At 41.2% G+C, this 24,396-nt stretch overlaps 1 protein-coding gene across 1 annotated transcript; it reads right to left on the bottom strand.

Annotated features, from left to right (window-relative positions):
* Positions 1-1,904: 1,904 nt before the first annotated feature.
* Positions 1,905-24,041, bottom strand: LOC127237281 (cytochrome P450 3A31). Its single transcript, XM_051205470.1, has 13 exons — positions 23,863-24,041; positions 23,358-23,451; positions 21,063-21,115; positions 18,041-18,140; positions 14,935-15,048; positions 14,761-14,849; positions 14,315-14,463; positions 11,056-11,183; positions 10,008-10,077; positions 7,887-8,047; positions 6,662-6,888; positions 5,030-5,192; positions 1,905-2,436 (listed from the first exon to the last, which is right to left on the bottom strand). The coding sequence occupies exons 1-13, from the start codon at positions 23,931-23,933 to the stop codon at positions 2,341-2,343; spliced, it is 1,515 nt and encodes a 504-aa protein (XP_051061427.1). The 5' UTR covers positions 23,934-24,041; the 3' UTR covers positions 1,905-2,340.
* Between the last annotated feature and the right edge of the window lie 355 nt (positions 24,042-24,396).

The following is a 24,396-nucleotide window of genomic DNA, read 5'->3' as shown; positions in this document are numbered from 1 at the left end:
TTATTTCTAGTTCTTCTCTGTTCAGATTTCTATCTTCTATCTTAATACATATGAAAACATCAGGTCACTGGATTGTGTTCACAGTTACTGGAAAATGCTATACACAATACTGGATGAGAAAAGCAATTAACAGTCTCATCCAGCTGTGAACCAGGGAAGCTACAATAATGACTGACTGAACGATGTGCCCACTGGTGCAATGGTGTCACAAGTGTCATGGGAGTAACCAACCACTTTTAAAACTGGATTTCAGGCCCATTACATGAGATGGAACCCATACTGTCAGTGAGGCCGGGAAGCTGAGATGAGATAATGCATGAGTCCTTTAAGAATACCTACTACTAATCTATTAAATGATTAGAGCAATAATGAGGTTCCTGATGACATACCGATATATTCACTAAATAGTGCATCACTCAACCTTTATCAGAGAAGCTTCTTGTAGTAGGTAATAATCAGCAAGAAAAACCACAACTTGTCAACATGAGGAGAGGAAGAGACTTTGGAAAGCTCAGCTCAGACAAGGTTGACTATATGATACCTGTCCCCTCAGAGCTCAAGGATCTATGTGGATAGACGGCAGAGAGATTTTAAGAGCCAGAGGTAATGGATGACTTCAAGGAAACATCATTTTTCAGACACAGCATGGCAGATGCACATATGAACTTACAGAGACGGGATAGAATTCCCAAGATCTGCACAAGCTCAAACCATGCAAAATCCTAAAATCCTAGCATGTAGGAGCTCAGCGTCCTGCTCCTAGCCAAGGAGATATTGTCAACTTATAACCCCTAAGAAAGGGAAAGTCAGTTTTCTTCAATGGGGTGACACTCATTATATCAACTACACTCCAGAGCAGACCTCACACGCAGGAATAGTTATCCAATGTGAACTGGACCCCATGGTTTAGTTTGGTTTGAAACACTTGGAGAGAATATGAAGTTGTATGGGAAGGAAGATGGAGGAAAATCTGGGAGGAGATGGAGGAAATAAATTATTATCATCAAAATAGGAAGCTCTGAAGGATTATAAAAAGAATTTTAAATTAGCGTTTGTAGGGAGGATGCCCAGATCTCCCTGGGAAGGGGAAATAGAAGGGAATTTGTGAGTGGAATGTGGGCAGGTGGGGATGGGAACATGAGCGATCAGGTTGGGGGAGCAGGGAGCGGGAGAGTACTGAAAGAGACTATTGGAAAGGGGGAGACATTTCAGGGGCCATGTAAAAACTGACATAAGGAAATCTCCCAGGAATCTACAAGGATGACTCCAGCTAAGACTGCTAGCAATAGCAGATACAAAGCCTGAACTGGCCATCTCCTGTGACCAGACTGGTGACTAGCCCAACTGTCATCAGAGAGGTTTCATCCAGCAACTGATGGAATCAGATGCAAACCCACAGCCTAGCATTAGGTGGAGTTCAGGGAATCCTGCCAAAGATGGGCAGAAAGGATTGTAGAAGCCAAAAGGGTCAAGGATACCACAAGAAAGCTCACTGGATAATCTAATCTGGGCTCATACAGGCTCACAGAGACTGAACTGACAACCAGGGAGCCCACATGAAACTGAACTAGGCCCTCTGCGTGTATGTTACAATTGTGTCTTGGTCCTTTTGTGGGACTCCTAACTTGGAACAGGGGTTGTCTCTGATTCTCGTACTTGCTTTTGGAACCCTACTCTTCATTCAGCCCAGCCTTAATACATAAGAAGGTTCTTAGTCTTACTGCAACTTGATGAACCATGTTTTGTTGACACATGGGAGACCAGTCCTTTCCTAAACAGAAACAGAGGAGAAGTAGATTGGGGAGCGGGAACAGAGCAGGGCAAAAGGGGAAGGAAATGGGAGGAGAGGAGGGAAAGGAAATTGTGGCCAGGATATAAAATAAACAAATTCATTTTTAAAAAAATAGATGTTTACATTTTCAGTGTAACATTTATTGTAGACTATTTCAACTAAAGAATCCTGATACCAATTTTACAATAAGAGTTAACACAATGGGTCATATTTTCATTAAAAATTATTATTGATAAAATTACAGAGGCATGGTTACTCTCAAGAGAGCTCAAAAGAAATTGATGGAGACAACAAGATGTGGATGGAAATGGCCCCATGAGGACCAAAAAAGAGGAATTTCTCATTCTGTCACTGACTTTACTTTACACTAGATAGTACTCTGTATTAATACCGAGAAAGCTCAGTGGGTGTACTGAATCCATAACCATGCATCAGAGTAAGTTGATTAAGCCTCATCTTCATTTGGATTTTACTCATGAAGTAAGTTTTGTGTTCCAGTGTTCTTAGACATCCCCTTCTTGAGGAATGCAGAAGTGCTCGAAGGAAAGTCACGCTCCAGTTATGATTGCATCCCGAGCCACAACCTTTAGAACAATGGGTTTTTCTGGTTGAAGCATTGCTTTTCGGCTTAATTTCACTGGGATCTGAAATAGTGTAAGAAAAAGTATTGAAAAGCAATGAGTGAACCAACAGCAATGCCAGAAGAAAAGCTTTAAAAATTCAGGACGATAATGATTTACAAAAAACATAAAAGCTGCATTTAACATCATATATTTTGACTTCCTTATCTCCAAGCTGTGTCAATTAGGTCATGAGATAATACATCCAAACCATGTATTGGGTTAAACATTGATTGTGAATCCACTGTTCACAGGGACTGAGATGAAGTCATGTTGGTTTATGTTATTTCTGTTCTGTGTTGACTTAGAGTAAAACAGGTAAGTTTAACATGTTTGAACCTGATTACTAGTTATTATGTCACATTTTAATCCCTGAAAAGCTATCTTTGGTTTGTTGGAACTTTTAAGTTAACCCTGAGAAGATGCATTTCAAGTCTGTGGAAAGTCCTCAGCATCTAGGTCGTATGTCACCATACAGTTGAGCCACTATATATGCCACAGTTGGTCACATCTGTAGGAGGACTCAGATATTTGCTTTGTTTGTATAGCATATTCTTGGTCTTCAACAAGGATGAGTTAAACAAAGACTTCTGAGTCCTACAGTGTTTTCAATGGTGCTTTAGCCTCATGCTATTCAGTGATGGAGGGGGAAAGGCTCCAAAGAATTAATCTTCTGGACACAGGAGAATGAAGGGGAACAAAGTTGTCATGGAGACAGAAAAGTGTCAATGTTAAGATGACTGGAGCTTGATAGAGCATATGTCCCATGACAGGGGGCCCTCAAAACTTGAGCCTTGGTTTGTCTGTCTTAATCCCTGTACATGCTTATGATTTAAATGTTTAGTGAGAAGTAGTAAAATAAGTGAAGTTCTGTGCAGGTAAAACTACAAACTGCCTTAAACCACAAATCACAGAATAAACATTACTATCCTCTTTTCATCCAGAAATAAAACTAATTGACAAAGAGAAGCCAAACCCTAATACACAAGTCCTGTAAATTTTAACTAGCCCTTCACATGAAAGTTGTTCAGGAAAATGTAAACTCTCCAAACATCCCATGTTATCTTTTAGATTTTGAGTAGTATACATGTGTTTTCCGTGAAGTCAAACGAAACAGATGTGTATAAAAACATACCAATGGTATCTGCTAATTGTTTAATTAGCTTAATGTTCTTATTAAAGAATATTATAATTGTTAGCCATACTTTAAACCATTCTCTAAGGCTTTCAATGCACAAAATGTCCTCAAAGAACCATTTGTAGTTTGTTAAAGAAATAACAAGAGGTGATATAGAAAAGATAGAGGATATCCTTCAATATGGAGAGAACAAACAGAACAAAACTGAAGACTTTAATGACAAAGTATTAGCATAGGTGATTAAAAATAACCTGCAGGAGTCAAAAGTACAGCATAAAATAAATGAGAAAAGAAACCCAAAAGGAATATTCACTTGGTGTGTGAACAAGAACTTGAGGTATGAGAGCAAAATAATAAGGAGGAAAAGATACATGGTTTATAGAAATATGATAGCTACTTGTTTTCTGGATCAAGAGCCCCAGAGAAGTGAAGTATAACCATCAAGGTAATCCATAAGTTGGATTTCATCATAACCAGCAACTTTTTAAAGATCTATTTATTTTTATTTTATGTATAAGTGTTTTGCCTCCACATATACATATATGCCATATGTGTGTAGTCTCAACAGAAGCAAGAGGAGCACATCTGAGCCCCTGTAACTGGAGTCACAAATGGTTGTGAGCCACCATGTGGGGGCTGGGAACTGAATTAGGTTCTTTGTAAGAGCATCTAGTGCTCTTAACTACTGAGATATCTCTTGAGTCCCAGAAATTGTGTTTTAAAATAATGATTCTCAGCTTGGCCTCACATGGGAAGTCAGACATGAACTTTTATAGCCACACTCCAGGCAAATTAGTTTAGGATTTCAGAAATGACCAGGTATCACGAGTTTATGTTTATGTTTTTCATATGGGGTGTCATGTAACCCATGCTGGCTTCAAATTCCCTAAGTGGCCAAGGATTGCTTGAACTTCTCAGCATCTTGCCTCCACCTCCTGAGTGCACGGATTACAAGTATACATCACCACAGCTACTTCATGTTGTTCTGGGGATGGGAACCAGGGCTTTGTGCATGCTAGGTAAGCACTTTGCCAACTGAAAAATATCCCAGATCTCATATATGACTTGTAAAGCTTCTCAAGTGAGTCTAATGTGCAGCCAGTGGTTGACAAGACTGTTAGAGGACAGCTTCTGTGAGTTCTTGAAGGAGAGTGCACCACCCAACAAACACGAAAACATGGTCACTGCACTCTTGATGGCACATGACATATCCAATCTACAATGGACATGACTGGAACTTCAAACAGAATGTATATAATCCTGTCAATCCAGCCTTGCACTAACTCTTCATAATACACCATTGTACTCTACATTGACACAGAACCAAAGGCCCCTTAGCTCATGCCTGAACACAACTCATTTTTCCATAAAACAAATTGTTATGCCTCAAACAATAATATTTGCTTTTATGCACAGAATGGTCAGTTGGGAAAAATGACTCCCATAAAACATTATTTACAGAGATAATTTCCCTCTCACCTGTGTTTCCTTACAAGGCTGGAAGGAGAAATTCTGCAGGACTTTAGTGAGAGCAAGTTTCATGTTCATGAGAGCAAACCTCATGCCAATGCAGTTCCTGGGTCCATTCCCAAAGGGCATGTATACATATGGATCAATACTGCCCTTGTTCTCCTTGCTGAACCTGGAGACACGCAGTAATGATAAGTCAACAAGGGATAAAAGCATATGAGTTGCATACATGAATTTGCCTTCAGATATCTAACCAGTAACATACAGGTAGTTTGGGAAAGGTTCACTGAACTTCTGCTCTCAGAAATTTTGTCCTGAGAATTGTGCACTAAAAGTCCTTTCCACCCACTTTTCCTATAATAGTTTCCATATGGTAGATAAGACAAATGCTGTTTGAAAAAAAAAATGTGCCCAATAGTGTAATAGTGGTGTCATGGGGTAGAGGAAAACAACCACTGTCTGAATTAGAGTTCCAATTCAGAGGAAATTAATGTGAGGCAATTAATGTCTGGTATTGTAAATGTGATCAAAATCCAATGTCTAGGAAGGTCATAGGCTCTAGGGGAGAATGTGTTACTGTTGTTTTGCTAAGTGGGTATGTTATCAAACTGCCTTCTAAATATTTATGCACATACACAAAAATTAGTGCAGCTCTCAGCCTTGGTCAGAGAAGCTTCTGATTACAATGGGAGATAGTTAACACAGAAACCCATAGCTGATCAAAATGCTGAAAATTGAGTGATGGTGGAGTGCTCACTGCTTAACAGAACATCTATATCACCCGCTGCAAGGTTCATGGAGCATCTCAGAAGAAGGGGGCAACATAATGTAAGAGCCAGGGAATGAAGGGGGTACCATAAAACACTATCGTCTGGACATGACACATTCATTATACTCATGAATCCCAGCAGCTGTGGTTTCCTACACAAGACTAGACCCATGTTGAAACATTCCATCATGGATGGAAGAAGGAGTTCTTGAGGTACCACCTCCCTAAAGAGCTACCGACAATGAATGCTTGCTGGGGCAGGGGTAATTTTTCTCTTCCATGGTGTAGCTACTGGTGAGTTGTTCAGTCTCCAGTAAATAACTCCTATACCTATGCTTATGCAAGTAACTCTAATTAAATTCCTGAGTCTCAAGAAAATAGGAAGACATGGAAAGAGAAGGAAGACTTGATGGGGACAAGTAGGGATTCAACAAGTGCGGGAGGGAGAAGAGACAGGGTAATGTGAAATGAAAATGACCAAAACATATTATATATGCCTGCATTTGTCAATGAATAAAAAGAAAAAAGGCAGGATACATCTCTAAACTCTGAAGTCTACTCAGGATAATGCTGGGTCCCATATCTGAAAAGCACATGTCAGTTATACTGAAGGAAAATGGGTTTTTGCCTCACACTTAAGTTCATCGTTTGCTACTTGAGGGAGAAGGAGAAAAACACACTTATTTAAATTCTCATATTTTCTTCTCTCTCTCTTCCCCTTTCCTCTTTTTTCTTCACTTTCTCTGTCATTCTCCTCATAGAATGCAAATGGATGAAAAAAATCACATTTAGATCATCTTCCCATAAGAGATACCATAGCATACAATACCAGTACACTAAAGAATGGGTTCCCACTCCTGGGATTCTGGTACCTTTCAGGGCGGAATTCCTCAGGCTCTGGCCAGTACTGTGGGTCATAGTGAAGAGCAAACACTGGTACCATTACTATGGACCCTTTGGGAACAAACACACCATCTAGTTCCACATCTTGTTTACAGACTCTCTCAAGTCTGCTACCAAATGGGTATAATCTGAGGGTTTCATTCAACACCATGTCCAGGTACTCCATCTCCATCACTTTATCATAGTTGGGACGTGCCTGAGAAGAAACAAAAGGATTTGTGCTGGGAGTTTACATTAACTTTCAATAGGTATGCATTGTTTTCAGTAGTAATGAGTTCTTGGTAGCTACAAAGGTTTGCTCAGCATTGTCATGCTCCAAAGCACTTATGAGCCATTTTATGTGTGGAAGTGTTTTGCCTACATATCATATGTGTATGTGCACCACTTGAGTACAGTGCCCAAAGAAGTCAAAAGAGGGTATCAGATTCCTTGTAACTGGTATTACAGTCACCTGAGAGCTGTCATTCACATGGATCCTCCAAAAGCATTTACAATAACTATCACTTGGGATGGGAAGATATATCAATTAGTGAAGTGTCTACTATGCAAGCCTGAGGACCTGAGTTCATATACACACCATTCATGAAGTCAGACAAAGTAGCACACATTTGTGAGGGCAGAAAGACAGAGAAAGGGCACTGACCAGATAGCATAGCCAAATTGATAAGCTCTAGGTTTATGGAGCTCAAAAACATGGTGGAGAGTGATTTGGAATAACACCCAGTGTAGGCCTATGTCCTACATACAGGCTTGCACACACACACACACAATGACCCTCTCTCTCTCTCTCTCTCTCTCTCTCTCTCTCTCTCTCTCTCTTCCTCTCTCTCTCTCTCTCTCTCTCACTCCCCCCTCTCTCTTTGTCTCTTGCACACACACACACAGACACACACACACACACACACACATACACAGCCGGAGATGAGAAGGTGTCTCCTCCCTCCTATTCCAATCACAAGCTGATCCTACATTCCAAACAGCTGGACAAAACAGCCCTACAGACTACAGCTAGGATATCTGAATCTTCTTCGAATCCCCCAAGACAGCGCCCCTTACCAGCAGGAAGTAATTTGGAAAGAACGACGCCCAAATTCCCAAATATTGTGTATAAATGTTTGTTTTCATTTAATTGGACTTTGTTATATAAAATTAAATAAAAAAATTATATAAAAAAAACAATCACTATCCAGTCACCTTATTGGGCAGAGTGGCGTCAATCTCCTCCTGTAGTTTCTTCTGTATATCAGGGTGAGTGGCCAGTAGATACAGGGTGAAGGCAAGTGTGCTGCTGGTGGTATCATAGCCAGCAAAAATAAAGATAATTGACTGGGCTAGGATCTCCATGTCAGACAGAGCTGAAAGTAAGAAAATATTTCAGAAAAGTCAGAATGGACCATCACAGAAGAGATGAGGAGAACATGAAAGGAGGCTCCTGTTCCCCAAAGATAAATATGGAGAAGCAGTTCAGTACCCTGGGACTGTTGTCACACTGCCATCCATGTGACACAGCCAGAGAAGGGGAAGACTGCTTCAGCCAGGACGCCCCAGGGTTTATGCTCTGATCCTCACCATCAGTGGGCAACTTCGAGACGTGTTGTTCATTCTGTTTCTAAGATTCATTTTTAGTTTTTATTTATGTGTATTTGTCTGGAGGGTTGCCGTATGTGTGTGGGGTGCCCATGGAGTCCAGAAGAGGGCATCTAATCCCCTATAAGTGGAGTTTTGGAAGTTTGTGAGCTTTTAGAGGTAGGTGCTGGGAACTGAACTCCAGTCCTCTGCTAGAGCTTAAGATATTTAATTTTTATTTATTTACTTGTGTGTGCATACATATGTGTACAAGTGCCCAGGGAGGGTAGAAGATGGCATTGGAACCCATAGAGCTAGAGTTACAGGCAGTTGTAACCTTTTTGCCACGAGAGCTATGAGTCTGTTTTTTTGTAATATTCTTTCTGCCAATTAGTTTAAGTTCTTGCTACTAAATTGAAACTTGAGTATAAACCCACAACCAGTGTGTATTTTTAAATTAATATCTATTTTAGCTATCAAAAATGAAACATGACCTCAGTAGATAGAGAGCTAGCCAGAATGCATGAAACCATAGGTCCAGTCCCCAGCACTGAATAAACTAGGCATGGTAGTATAGAAGTCAAAAGGTCATCCTCAGACACACCATGAATGTGATCACGATCAGCCTGGGAAACTTGAGACCCAGTCTCATAAGGACGGGGTGTAGACCAATATGAAGTAAGCTGATCACATGAAAGGGTTTCAAATGGACAAACTGGAGAAATTTTAAAATACAAAATAAATGATGACTTTTAAAAGCAAATTTGGAGACCTAGAAGATATATATATATATGCAATTGCATGTACTAGAAGCAAGCAAATAAGTAAGAATGGAGAACTCCCTTTACATTAGCGACTGATGCACACAGGGAGAACAAAGTCTGGGATTGGAATGTCATCATTTTGCATCCATGACAGTAATAATTGTTTTAAAATAAAACATAACCACAGACCGGAGGTTAGAGAGATGGCTCAGTGGGTAAAAGCACTTGCTGCACAAACAAGAGGACCTGAGTTTGAATCCTCAGTCCCCATGTAAAAAGCCAAGTGTGGTAGCACTCCCTTGTAGCCCCAATTCTGTGGATCACTGGGACTGGCTGGCTCTCAGCCTAGCTCCAGGTTGAATAAAAAGACCCTGTCTTGAGGGAATCAGGCAGAGAGGAGGACACTTGATGCCTTCCTCTGGCATCCACAAACACACACAGGGATATACACATGTTCGCACACTTATGCACACACATGCATATACCATCTGAAGAAGTTAAAGATCTATACATGATTTTTAAGTGCCTATAAGAATTAAGATAAACCTTGTGTTTGTACAAAGAGGCAGTTACCAGATGCCACTTATTCAATGCACAAAGAAAAGCAAATCTTTACCATACATTAAGATAGACAACACATGTCCACCAGGGGCTCCCAGAAATCATCAACACTGTGTGGGTATGTGTCTCCTGCCTGGATGGGGGATATCTAGTCAGAGTTCTCAGTCAGTGTGCTGGGAAAGACAGAAACAGCACCTGTGAAGAACTAGGTAACACTGACGACTTTCATCAAGGCTATCCTTCATGTTTGCAACAAACTTGTTCCCATGTGCTTCTAGAAAATTCCATGTAGATAATAGCCGTGTCCTTTCAGCAACTTGACAGAGGTATTCTTCTGCTAGAAAACCTTCCCACAGATTTTTCTGAGAGACCTGACCACTAGTCTAGAGATTCCTTGTCCATAGGGCAGGAAGTTCTTGGTTACCTTTGTGAGACTCTTTGTCTTTGGAATTGGCATGTGTGTTCATCATCAGCTGAAGGAAATCCACTCGGTGCTGGAAACAGAAAGAAAAGTTGCAGAAATAAAAGGTCATTGGTGAGGTCAGAGGTGGATTGGGGTGCAGAAGCTTAACCTCCTTTCTGAGAACATAGCTCCCTTAAATTCACAGACATGCCTAGTGTTGCTTGAGGCATCAAAGAACAAAAACACCAGTGTCTAAACCAGGAAGCAATCCAGCTACCACATCAACCACTTTTCCAGTAAATTACAATAGACACAATTTTAAACAATAACTTCGATTTGTTGAAAATGTTTTTGAAGGAGATTAAAATAGTATTTCCCTCCCTTTTAATCATTTTTATCTATTCTTAGAGAATTCCATACATGTATATAATGAGATATGGTCATACCCACACCACCATTTTCTCCATTTGAACCCTTCTGTATCCCTCGTAACATTTCTTTCTCCAACCTCATGACATCTTCTTTATAAATAACCCACTGAGTCTAACTGGTGCTGCCCATATATGCCTGGCTATGGGGCATCCACTGGTGCATGGGCAACCTACTGGTGGCCATATCCTCCTTCTGCAGCCATAAATTACCAATAGTTTCCAGTAAGGGGTGGGGCTTGGACCTGTCCTCTCTCACCTATGCTGGAGATTTGGCTGTCTTGATCTCAAATAGGCCTTGATCCTTGTCATTTTTTTATTTCAATCTTTATGCAGGGCACACTTGTTTTCATTCCTATTGCTAAGGATTAATTCCTAGATTATTATCAATGAAATTTTCAAAACTCCATCTTCTCTCCCAAAATACAAATATCTCTGTCTGTTGGTCTGTCTGTCTGTCTGTCTGTCTGTCTGTCTGTCTCTCTCTCTCTCTCTCTCTCTCTCTCTCTCTGTCTGCCTCTCTCTTAATCTATCCTTTTCTATTTACCTTTAGTGATAGATAAAGGGAGCACACAGCTCTCATGTTCACAGCCCAACATGTCAAGAAACCCTGGACCTCTCATGAGACTACTACTTTTTACCTTTTGGTTATAATCCAGGCGATTTTCCTTCATTTGGTCCACAAATTTTCTGAAAAATGCTATGGAATCCTTTGGGAACATGGTGACATTTAACCTCTCATATATTGGGGTGAGGAATGGAAAGAGTACTGGAAAGAATAGATTAAAAAATAAGTTTTAGTAGAAGTGCAAGTTTCATCTAGAGAAATCATGAAGCAATCTAAAGAATAAGTTACTAGTGTCTCAATCAGAAGCCATTCTCTCTGTGACCTTGCTCACACTGGGTCACCACCGTGATGCTCCTTCTGTACTTTAGAATAGCCAAAGAAACAAATCTGAGACTTGGATTTAACTCTGCTCCTGTAGTTTTTGTGGATCCAGAAAGTTCAGACAGAGGCCTTTGACATGGTTCAAGCTAAAAGTCCCTGCAGAGAAGCTTAACAACCTGAGTTTGATCCCTGCATCCCACACTGTGGAAGTAAGTTGTCCTCTGATCTCCACGTGCCACACAAACATCAAAGTGAACACACATACACACTGTGGAATATTTGTGTGAAGATACATGACTGTGGTTGACTTAATAAAAAGCTGAATGATTAATAACTAGGCAGGAGAGAATAGGTGGGACTTCAGGGGAAAGAGAAGAACTCTGAGAAGTGAGGCAGAGAGATGCCAGGAAGACAACAAATAAGTCCAACATATGGTACAGAAGAAAGGTAACCAAGCCATATGACAGATTATAGATTAAAGGAAACATGTTAATTTAAGTTGTAAATTCTACTTGGGGAAAAGCCTATTCTAAGGCCACGATTTCATAATTAATAATAAATAATAATTATTTGTGATCTGACAGATCAAAGAAAACTTTGATTATATACACACACATAGAACACACACACACATAAAGAAATAGATAATTATTTTAGCCAATAAATAAGTAATAAAGGAAGAACAGCCAAGATAGCATTTTTCTCAACTGGCATGATGTATAACGAAAATAATAACAGAAAGAATATGAGGAAAGTCAGAGGAATGAGTAACAAAAATCTAGGAGGTGATGGGAAAATTTGCTGAGATATAGTTTCATGGTATATTACTTGACTAGCATGCATGAGATCTTGGGATCTCCTCCACAGAGCAAAGGAATAGAATGTCTTGAGAAAGTAAGAAATGAAGATATACCAAGATCATGCAGAGAAAAGGCAAAGAGGCTTACAACCTTCATTGTTTAAATCTCAAATAATCAAACTTTACATTAAAAAATACAATTTTAAAACAACTAACTCCAGGGCTAGAGAGATGACTCATTGATAGAACCCTAATACAAGCACAAGACCTGAATTTGGTACCCAGTATTCCTTTAAAGCCAAGTTCAAAGACAGGTGACTCAAACTCAGAAAGAAAGAAAAATCACACAGTCTCCCTCACTTCCAGAGTCTAGCCTATAATGAATAAATGTAAATATGTGAACACATATAAGTGTGGATATGGGATGATGCTTAAAAGGAGACCAAGGGAGTATGATATTAGGTGTTGATGAAGGAGGGGTGTAGGCAAAAGAACACATGAGTTGTGTATGGAAAAGTAATTGACAGACAAAGTATTAAACCGTAAGTGACGCACCACTGCTAATTGTACCCAGCACATACACAATAAAATAACTACAGGGGTGGAGATATGGTTCAGCAGTTAGCACTGACTGCTGAACAGAGTACACAGGTTTGACCACACCCACATGGCTGCTCTCAACCATCTGGTACTCCAATTCCAGGGGATTCAATGTCCTCGTCTGGCCTTGGCAAGCACTTCATGCATGTGGCACACATACATGCAAGCAAAATCCCAATACACATAACATAAAAATAAACAAAGCTTTCAAAATGTTAAAACAATTCAGGTATGTAAGAGAGATGATCTAAAGGCAAACATTAACACATCAACTTTTTTTAATTGCATTACTATTAGGGAAATGCTATTTAAAACCACATGTCCAGCCTGCAGGGTATCCACTAAGTGGAAATGATCAAAATCATGGGAGAGCTGAGTAGAGTTTGGAGGACCTGGAACATTCCTGCATTTCCAGAAGACATACAAAATGCTGCAGCCACTGTGGACAATGTATGCTCCATTGAAATATGTTAAAAATGGGTTATATTGTGACTCAGGAATGATTCAGCGTTCATGTCTCCAAAATATAAAAACAGATACTCAAGCATAACCTTGTATGCAAATTCTCATAGCAGCAAAATTGAGGCAAACATGTAATACTAAATTCAGTGTCCATCAATGTATATGGAATGTTACTCATTGATAGACATGGGAGACAGTGATGCTTGCTTCATGAAATACTGTGCTAAATGACAAAGACCTGCCACAGCGATGGCATAGACTATGATCCCATTGATGTGAAATATCCAGAATATGCAGATACACAGAAAATGAATTGGTGGTTGTGTAGGTCAGGGCTGATTGAAGGATGATGGTGCAAATGTACAACATGGCTAGAACAAAGTTCCCTTCAGGTGACATTGGTAATGAGCCATGTAGACCATCCATCAAAGCAGATTCCTGAGTGATCCAAGTGCTGAGAATAAGTGACTGCTGAATGCTGAGCGCTACATGGAGCATCTATGTATATCAACAACCCCACCACTCAAGGCTCAAAGAGCATCATGTAAGAGAATGTGGGAATATAGTAAGAGCCAGGGAGGGTTGGTGTGAAATGCCATGTCCTGGACATTGCATGGCCCACTCATGCTGGTCAGCATCCTAGCAGGCAGCACTGATTGGACTCAATGGGTGACCAAAAAGAGGAAGGGAAATAAGTTGAGAGGAAGATGTGTTGGGCTGTCGGAGGGAAGTGGGAGTTGAGTGTTACTGGTGGGTATAATCACGATAGATTGTATACCTATATGATATTGTCAAAGGATATATAAAAGAATTCTAAAACAAAGCCAGGAGTGGTGACTTACACCTTTAATCCCAGCACTAAGGAGGATTACTGCAAGTTCAAGGCTAGCCTGGTCTACACAGCAAATTTTAGGCCAGCTATAGCAACACACTGAGGTCCTGTTTAAAAGAAAAATGAAGTTCTAAAACAAAATTGAGGGGATACATATCTTTGAATACACTAAAATATTGGACTACTGTAAAGGGATGAATTACATAACAATAGAGCTCTTGCTTTTGGTAAGTATGGAAGACAAAGACAGAACTGATATGCATGGCCACAGACAGGAGCAATGAGTGGATCTAAAGGCAGAAGAACTATCAAACATACCTACTGACATGAATAATGGATCAAAAAAATCTAATCTTATGAGCTTCCTGGCCTTTTCCACAAAAGGGTCCTTTGGGTTGTTGAGGGAATCAACGTTTACACCAAATGATGTACTTGTGATCACATCCATGCTGTAGGCACCAAACACTCTGAGAAGAGAGAGACATAGAAGTTTATCACTTGCAGCAAGAAGCCAGGAATAATTCACATTCTTGGGCAAGACAGGCACAACCACCTCAGTACTGACCAAGCACCTTCCCCTCCTACCCATCCTCTGCCTTTGCGAACTTGGTACTATCATGTTTCTTTTTCAACTGTATATTTTGTCATCTAGTGTCTAAAAGGGTTAGAAGGAGCAGCTGGACCATGTGAGACAACAGAAGGATGACCTTCTGCCCCGGTTACCCTTCCTCTCCCAGAACCACCGAGGGTGTACCACTACTTACTCCTTTGCAATGATGGGCTTGCCTTTCTCTGCCTCTCTCCTCAAGTATTTCACCAAAATATCTCCATACTGTTCAATGATGGGGAACATCTAAGCACAAAACACAAAGGCATCCACAGTTAGGAGTGGAGACTCCAGGCACACAAATATTTCAATGTGAAGTTCTTTTAGTCACCTCTTTGAGTTTTCCACTGGTAAAGGTGGGGGACAACATGGCACGCAGTCTCTTCCACTCCTCATCCTTAGATATGGAAACAGCTTTGCTCATTATCCCCACTGGGCCAAAATCCTAAAGTCCAAACAAATACAGTTATTGCTCCCTGTATGTCCAAAACTTTCCATGGTTGCAAGAGTGTTAAGTGGATATTGCTGTAGGACATTTTACTATGGACAAGCCTCATGCTAGATACAAAAAGTCAGAATTTCCTCACAGCCTGTAAGAAAGTAGGTGCTCACTAGGCTGCCTGTTGAGCTTTCAAACTTTCATATTCCAGGATCCTTCTAAGTATAAATCTCTGTGGTTGGAAAATTAGATCCAAGGGTGGGGTGGGGATGAAGATGGGAACATGACTTACTAGATTCTCCAGAGCTATGCAAATGGCAAATGGCTTGAGAACAGCTAGAAAATTAACTTTGCATCAGACAAGTTCTCCAGCTCTGGATTTGCGACACAAGTGATGTGAAAAGGTAGGTCTTGTCATGGCATGCATGCACACACGTGCTAGAATGCTGGTGTGAATGCTCATGTCTGCTCATTTGGACACCAGAGGTCTGGCATCTTCCTCTATAATTCTCTACTGCATTTTTGAGGCAGGGTCTCTCACTGAATCTAGAAGTCTCTGTTTGGCTAGAGGAGCTAGCCAGCAAGCCCCTAGGATCTACATATTTCTAATCACAACTCTGAAGTAACACATGCCTACTGCTATGCCCAGCTTTGATGTGGATGCTGGGAATTCAAACTCAGGTCCTCACTCACTGAGCCATTTCCCCAGCCCTGAGACACTTAAAGGATTTGATGTTTGGGGTTTCAAAGATGTATTTTGGCATTGTATGTATATATGTGTGTGTGTGTGTGTATATAAATGTATGCCTTTGTGTGTGCAGTGCACTCAAAGACCAGGGGACGGAACTGGATCTCTTAAAGCAGGAGTTATGGGTGATTGTGAGGTGCTGGATGTGGATGTAGGCAACAAACCTCCCATCATTTTTCAAAGCTTTCCGCCACTAAGCCATCTCTCTTGCCCCTGGTTTGTTTGTTTTGGGGGCTGATAATTTATTTAGAAATAATTCTGTAGATCTTTTTTCTTAATTCTTTATGCAGTGATAAAAGGGAAAACATAATTCTATTACCCTGGTGGGATCTTCCTTCTGTGTTCCACACTTATAATTTATACTAATGTGGAGTCTTCCAGCTGCCCTTATATTAAAGCAATTAGCACAACAGGAAGAAATGGAAGTGGCTTCCACTTTCTGAAAGGCAGCTGCAAACTAGGCCTTCAGCCAACTTCACCAAATGACCACAGGCTGAACAAGGGCCAGAGAGATGGCTTAGTACGTAAAGGTGCTTGCTGCCAAAGCTATCAACTTGAGTTCACTCTCCAGAACAGTGGGATAGCCATGTTTTTAAAAGAGAGAAAAAAAACATTGAATTAAGTATCATACTTCATACAATAATTAACATAAATAAACCATATGCTTAAGAGCAAATCTCAAAAGGATATAATTTGTACAGAAGCAAACCCATAGAAACAGTGGACCTGAACAAGGAGGAGCTAATGGGCCCCCCAGACTGATAGCTGGGAATCCAGCATGGGACTGACATAGACCCCCTGAACATGGGTCTCAGCTAGAAGGCCTGAGCAGTCTAAGGGACCTCTGACAGTGGAACCAGGATGTATTTCTGGTGCACAAAAAGACTTTGCGGGCACATCCCCCATGGAGGGATACTCCCTTAACCTAGAGACAGGAGAGAAGGCCTAGTCCCTACTTCAAATGACTTGACAGATTTAGATGACCCCTCCTGGATGGCATCACCCTACATGTGGAGTGGGGGGGTGATGATGGAAGAGGGGGGGTGGTCAGGGTACATGTGAGGGGGGAGAGGGAAAGAGGGAGGGAGGGAGAGAGGGAGAGAGAGGACTGGGATCGATATGTAAATATATATATGCATATATATATGTATATATATATACATATATATATATATATATATATATATATATGAATAAAGTTTTAAAAAAAGAAGAATCAAACCCCCACAGAAGGGCCAGGTAAACAGTTATGGGACTTAATATAGACCACACACTCCTTTGAGAAGGAAAATGGAGATGCAATAAGAAAGAAGATAGGCCATACATGGTAGCTAATGGGCTAGCAAGAGCACATTGCATGGTCAAGGAGCCACTCTGTATTCTCAGAGTTTGTCACCACACAAATCTAGACCTGTGAGACACTGTACAGCACCACACAGACATAGGAAAAGATCCATGACAGGAGATGTAAACGCAATCTAGATGAGAAAGTGTCCTTCTTAACTAGGTTACAATAATATAGTATACTTAGACTTCCTCAAGCCATTAGTATTAGCAAAATGAATGCCCAGACCATGCTTGTATATTATTGTGGAAACCACTCTGAATATATATTTATTTCATCTTTTAATTAAAGAAGCAGCCAGGTGGTGGTGCTGCACACCTTTAGGCAGAGGAAGGCAGTTATCTGTGAGTTTGAGGTCAGCCTTGTCTACAAAGAGAATTCCAGGGCAGCCAAGGCTACAATGAGAAACCGTATCTTGAAAAAGAAAGAAGAGGAACCAAATATCCAGGCTTTCTAGGCAGCAGTGGCACATGCCTTTAATCCTAGCACTTGGCAAGCAGAGGCAGACAAAGGCAGGCAGATCACTGAGTTGGGGCTAGCCTGGTAAATAAAGTGGATTTCAAGAGTCAGGGCTACACAGAGAAAACCTGTCCCTAAAAATCAAGACAAACAAACAAGAAAATCAATAAGTAAAATATAAAAGTTTGCATCATTAAAGGGGGCTTGGTGAACAGTTCGACAGTTACAGGTGCTTGCTGCTCTTTTTCAGGACTCAAGTTCAGTTCCAAGGACCCATGTCAGGCTCCTCCAACTGCTTGAAACACCAACTCTGGGGGATCTCACCCCCTTTTCTGCCCTCCACAGAAACCTACACATGGCATTCACTCATATAGACACACATATATACACATAAATGAAAAAATAAACCTTAAATGCTTTTAAATTTAAAAAAAAAAGTTACCTACCCTTCGGTTCGTGAAGACAGAATAGCATTCCTTCACTAGTACATTCTTGATCATCTCTGAATCCGTGACAGTAAACAGGGGTATCTGACCATCAAACAACCTGTGTGGGGGAAACAGCTGATCAACCTGGGCCAGGCTCTGAAATGGGAACCCAAATCCAGACTTTGATTCTCATGTTACATGACCCTCACTCTGGTCATACAACACATCATCACAGGAGGTCCCGGTCCAACTTAGGAAGTCTGACCCCAGATACAGTGGAGTCTTTGTAAAGTGACAGGTGATGTAATTCAAGACACAATGAGACATTTAAAGACAAACCGGTTCCAAAAGACATCATATTAGGTATCACAAGTAGAATTTTTAAGTCTAAATGTGAATATCTGAGAGTTGCCTATACCATTGTCTGTGAATTTTACGCATTTAAAATAGCACAAGGGTCTGGAGAGAGGGTGCCACTGTTAAGAGCACGTATTGTCCCTACAGAGGACCTATTTTCTGGTGAGTGGCTCACAACCACCTGAAACTCCAGCTCCAGGGGGAGCCAATGCCTCTGGCCTCCATGATCATCTGAACTCATATGGGGAGACATGCATTCACGGGCATATACATAATTAAAAGTAACAAAAATAGATGTTTAAAAATTAAATGTTAAAGTAAAAATTCATAATTAAATGCCTAAGATGAAATATAAAGTCAAATATTTTAAAGTAAATCCTTGAAAAATAAAAAATGTAAATTAAAAAAATGATCTTGAAAATAATAAAATGTTTCAGTAACTGGGTGGGCTTGGGGTGTAGCTCGGCAGTAGAACAACTGCCCGGAGTGCGCCAGGCCCTGGTTTTGATACACTGAGCTGAAGAACAAGTGAACATACAGAATTTATGGGAGGTATCTATACCAACTTCTCGGAAGTTCAGAAAGAACATGAGAGCCACACAGTGGAGAGGAAAGCTGCAAATGCTGTCTTCCATACTTTGGAACTCATGGCAGCTAGGATTGCCTCCACAGGCTTTGTGTGTGAGCTGACTGTCAACATTCCAGCAGGAAGCTCAAGATCCTGAGCCTGCCTGAGGACTTACACACAGCTAGCTCCAGGGATAGGAAAGTAATGCCCAGTGAACACCAGTTCAGTCCCTGGGAGCTACAAGATAGAATGAGAAAACTGACTGCCACACAGTCATCTGACCTTTACACGTATGCCATGGGACACATGTCCCTCTTGGACACATAAACACAATAATTAAACAATAATTAGGGTAGGGACAGGCATGGTGGCACATGCTTTTTAATCCCAGCACTTGGAAGGCAGAAGTAGTCATATCTCTGAGTTCAACGCAAGGTTGGTCTACATATTGAGTTCTGAGACAACCAGGGATACATAAAGAGATCCTGTCCCAAATAAGTAAATAAATAATAAATGCATAAATAAATAAATAGATATTAGTTCAGTGAAATGTTTAAAAAAAAAAAAAAACACTGCCAAGGGCTGACAAGCAATTAAATTGCAAGAAGACAGTCACATGGGGCCATTGGACAGAGTGAAAATCCTGCTGTTAGCATTGGATGACATGGTCTTACGGGCTATTTCAACAAGAAAGTCCCATGTTCAGGTCTGTGGTTCCTAAGGGTAGATGAGAAGAGATGATGAGGCAGGAAAAGCCAGAGCCTCCTCCCTCTTGTTCGTGTCTCATAGAATGATGGTGATGCTACTCTAAACTCTAACCAAACCCCAGCATCAGTGATAGGGAAGAGTTGCTGCTGCTGGATCAACCACTTTACAGAACCATTAAGAACATAGGTTCATGGAAGAAAACATTAGATCTCCCAAGTCAGTTCAATTAGACAGGACACAATGAAATACACTTCATCAAAAGTCTTGGCAGGCGATGGCCATGGCTCACACCTTTAATTCCAGAATTCAAGAGGTTGAGGCAGGTGGATCTTTGTGAGTACAAGGCCAGTCTGATCTACAGAGCAAGTTCCAGGACAGCCAGGTCTGTTATAGAGAGAAATCCTGTCTGGGGTGGGGGGGAATCTTCTCAGGGGCTGAGAAGACAGCTCTGCAGATAAGGCACTGGAACCTAGCCTTATCATCTGACTTCCAGGTGATTTCCCTTGGAAGTAAAGAACCAATTCCCACAAGTTTCCCCTGACCTACATATGTGCATCATGACACATGATCCTCTTCCAGGAAGGAAAAACCACCATTGGCTTGAAATAAAGCACAAACAACAAAATCTCTACATTTACAAAGAAATGTTAATACCAAGCATAAATCATGCCCAAGTCCTTAGCTATGCCCTCCCATTCGTGCTTTCAAAGAATATGTTAAAATCAACATTGAGGTGAAACAGTATGAAGTGAAGGGCTTCTAAAGGGAAATGAGTGAATGGGGCAAAGAGATGGTATCACACACGTGTGTAACCCAGGCTGGCCTTGAACTCCTGATCCTTCTGCCTCCCCATCCATCAGTCAATCCTACCAGCATGTGCCATCACAACTGTCAATGTCACACATTTACTAGAGCAGATAAGAGGGATGTGAAACAGTGCATTTTATGTAATGAAAAGGAAGTTTCAGAAGAGAAAAAAATTGGATGAGATCACTGGATAAAAGGAAAGGCATTGCTGGGCAAGGTGGCCCATGTTTTCAGTCCCAGCACTCGGAGGCAGAGGCAGGCAGGTCTCTGTGACTTTGAGGCCAACTTGGTCTACAGAGTGATTTCCAGGACAGCCAGTACTGTTACACAGAGAAACCCTGTCTCAAAACATAATAAAATAAAAAATAAAAAACACATTCTTAGCCCTAAGTCAATGGAACATCAAAGCCTGTCAAAAAGCCTCAGTATGTAATGTTCTCCAGAGAATTAGACCTATAAACCATGGCACTAATGACACATGGCATCACCTTTACAACAGAGAGGTGCATTACTACAATGCTGGGCAGTCATTGACCTTGCACAAGTGAATCACATCCTCCTAAAAACAGTCGACTCCATGGAACTCTCCAGAATACTCACCCCCATATTTTTCCATACTTTTCACGGCACTCATTATCAAATTTCCACATACCCTAGAGAGAGAAATAGCAGGCAATCCATCATTATCCTGTATGTACCAACCCTTTTATAGCCAGGGAACCAAACCCACAAATCCCACACATTAAGGTTTATTGTTTCTAACAGAGAAAACTTCTTCAGTAACGTTTAGTGTCACCAGCAGGATGGCTCAGTGAGAAAAGGCAGAGAGTGATAGAGGGGGACACCTGACCTCTTCCTGTGACCCCTGCATGCAGTCATAGACACACTCACATGCACCGCACCAGATACACCGCACCCACAATGATGATGGTGATGATAAATTGTTTTACATAGTGTGTGCAGTAAGCATAGAAACTTTAGGAAGAAAACCACCTTCCTGTGGCCTTCTCAACACAAGCTTTGCCACTCACCCTTGGGATGTGAGCTTGGGAATGCCTGAGGTGGACTGGTCACAAGTGATCCACCTACACTTAAATGTGGCATATCGCATGCTCATTCCTGAAGTTTCTAATAATTTTATTAAATCATCCTTTCCCTAGTGATTTTGCCTTTATCAAATCTTGAACAGGAACTACAAAATGCATTGTATAGTCAAGCGTCTGAGGTGATTGACAGCTATCATTCTGTCTCAGGTATTCACACTTGCTGCTCAGATTCACTCCCAGGGTACTGCCTTAAAGGAAGAGAAACAGCTGTCGGTACATTTCAGTGGTAGAGCACTTGCCTGGCATGTAGAAGACCCTGGATTACATTCTCGGCCTCTCAAAACAAAACAGAAGTGAAAATCTGTCATTAAGGCAGGAGAATTGGCTCAGCAGTTAAGAGCACCTGCTAATTTTGCCGAGGGTCCAAGTTCTGTCCACAGCACCCAATCCAACATCTCACAACCATCTGTAACTCTGGCTTCAGGAATCCAATGCCCTCTTCTGGTCTCTGTAGGAACTACATCCATAGTAGTGTGCACAAACCCACACAAATATAAATAAAATCTTCTTTCTAAAAGAATCAGTCATTAACCAGGACCTCCATTCTGAAAGGAAGAGAGTGGAGCAAACCACTCTAGTTCTCAAGAACCCAGACATGCCATGAACAGTGAGTGATGGGGATACAGCCATGGAGCTGTATACAGCCATACAGCCACGGTTCAATGATTATGTAGAGAACCCAAGTATATGAAAAGTCCCCCAGATGTGTGTATGTAGGTCTGCGATAAGCTGATGCTTCAGAAATGTTCAAGAAATGATGTTCGTGAACCCAGATACAAGGAGGAGAATTTTAATCTAGTGCATACAGGTTGATGTCCTTGAACCTGGAAACCCCTTCAAGATTTCCTTCAAATAAGTACAGCAGTAACCTGTCAGAATCTGCACTGGGTAAGAAATAAAATTCTTTTTTTCTCATAAAGTTTGAGCATCATGTCATCAATATCAAGATTAAATGGGTTGGAGATCTGTTCATGTCACCTAAAACAAACTTGAGGCTGAATAAACTGACATTAGGATCTGTGAAATGGCTCCAAATGAGATGGCACTTGCCACCAAGCCTGATAACCTGAGTTCCATACCTAGGACTCAATATGGTAGAAAGAGAAAACTGACTCCTGCAAGTTGTCCTTGGACCTGCATGTGTATGCTGTGACACACACACACACACACACACACACACACACACACACACACACACACACACACAGAGAGAGAGAGAGAGAGAGAGAGAGAGAGAGAGAGAGAGAGTTACCCTAAAATTAATAAATATGGGAAAAATTGACAATAGAAAGTATGGAGATGGTGCTGTGGGAAAAGCACACCCTAAAAACCAGAGTTTGGATCCACAGTATCTATGTAAATTCCAGGTAGGGGTAACCCTACGCCATCCCCACTTGGAGGAGGAAGAGGCAAGAGATCCCTGGAGAAAACTGGCCAGATATATTAGTCAAATCAGAGAGATGGGTTCAAGTGAGAGACCCTCAAGAAGATACCCAGTATCCACCTCTGGCCTCCCCATGTGCACACAAGTCCACACATACACATCTGCACACATAATGAGCACTCACACAGGCAAATACATTCATACACAGTATAAAAACACACATGTGAACATTTGATAGTTTTAAGTCAGGATAGAGTCCCAAGGAACCACTGGACATTCTCTAGTATCATGGAAACACACTGTATGAGGGCCTGAAGTCTCAGTTTCCTCGCAGGGGCCATTTAATAGAACTAAACCATTACTGGCCATCAGGGAAGCCCTACAGGTAGCTCAATCAATACTCACCTTGTAGTAATTCAGTAGAGTTCCTAAAAACGGCAGAGGTTTAGGCCCAGGAATTCCCTGTTTCTTAAAAATGTCGTGTTTACGGGTCCCAAATCTATAAAGTGAAACAGAAAGCCTTGTGACCACACATACAGAAGACAGGAGATAACATGAGGAAAACCAAAAGATGAATTAAACCAACATGTAATAACAACATGTACTTTTAAAATATTTTTACAAGAGATAACTTCAACTTCTGCTATGACTTTCAAACTTTTATTCTAGTGCCTGTGGATGGCATCAGATCCCCTGGAACTGTAGATACAGATGATTGTGAGCCACATGTGGGTGGTGGGACTCTAACCCGGGTCCTGTAGAAGAGCAGCCAGTGCTCTTAACCACTGAGCCACCTCTCCAGCCCCTGCTTCTGATATCGTTTGTGATCTTCCAGTCATTTCCAGAATGTAGGTCTGAGTATAACCCCAATCCAATGACACAGTGTGGGAGGGACTTGGTGGTTACTCACCTGTATAGGAGCAGCAGACTGATGGCCAGGAGGGCCCAGGTTTCCAGGGACAGAACTGAAGTCAGGTCCATCGTTGCTTCTCTGTCAGCAATGTACCCTTGTGTTCTCCTTCCAGCTGTGTGTGCTACCCTTTGCAGGGCTTTCCTTCTTGTCAACGGTGCTGAAGTGTGCCCAGTCTGCACATTTATAATCTGGGAAGATGGGTGGTTCAGGGCTCCAGCCATGTGGACTTTGCTATCCTCTTGAATTTGGCAGATCACAAAGTTCATGCATAGCCAATTTGACCTCCTGAAGTTAATATTCTGTGCAGAATCAATAAACAATATGCCCATTTCAGGGACACCAAACATTTTTCCTTTTCATTAAAACTTCCAGCAAATTCATTGACATAAAATACCCTCTCACCAAGGCTGGCCCCACTCCAAAACACATGAAATGAAGCCCAAATCAGGCCATCTGCATGAGAATCTTTACAGAATATCTTTGTCCGTCCCTGGAAGATATTTTGTCATTTTTGACAAACTCAACAGAACA

Source organism: Phodopus roborovskii, unplaced genomic scaffold (genome assembly GCF_943737965.1).
Source record: "Phodopus roborovskii unplaced genomic scaffold, PHOROB, whole genome shotgun sequence".
Lineage (NCBI taxonomy): Eukaryota > Metazoa > Chordata > Mammalia > Rodentia > Cricetidae > Phodopus > Phodopus roborovskii.
The sequence above is the reverse complement of the archived record's forward strand: the minus strand, read 5'-3'. Positions and strand labels throughout refer to the sequence as shown.

Excerpts from the sequence above, each read along its gene's own strand:
- LOC127237281 (XM_051205470.1), bottom strand. The coding sequence starts at position 23,933 with ATGGACCTGACTTCAGTTCTGTCCCTGGAAACCTGGGCCCTCCTGGCC. Across the intron at positions 10,078-11,055 it reads GCCTGGATTATAACCAAAAG|CACCGAGTGGATTTCCTTCA; the intron begins GTAAAAAGTAGT and ends TTCTGTTTCCAG. Across the intron at positions 2,437-5,029 it reads AGCCTTGTAAGGAAACACAG|ATCCCAGTGAAATTAAGCCG; the intron begins GTGAGAGGGAAA and ends ACACTATTTCAG.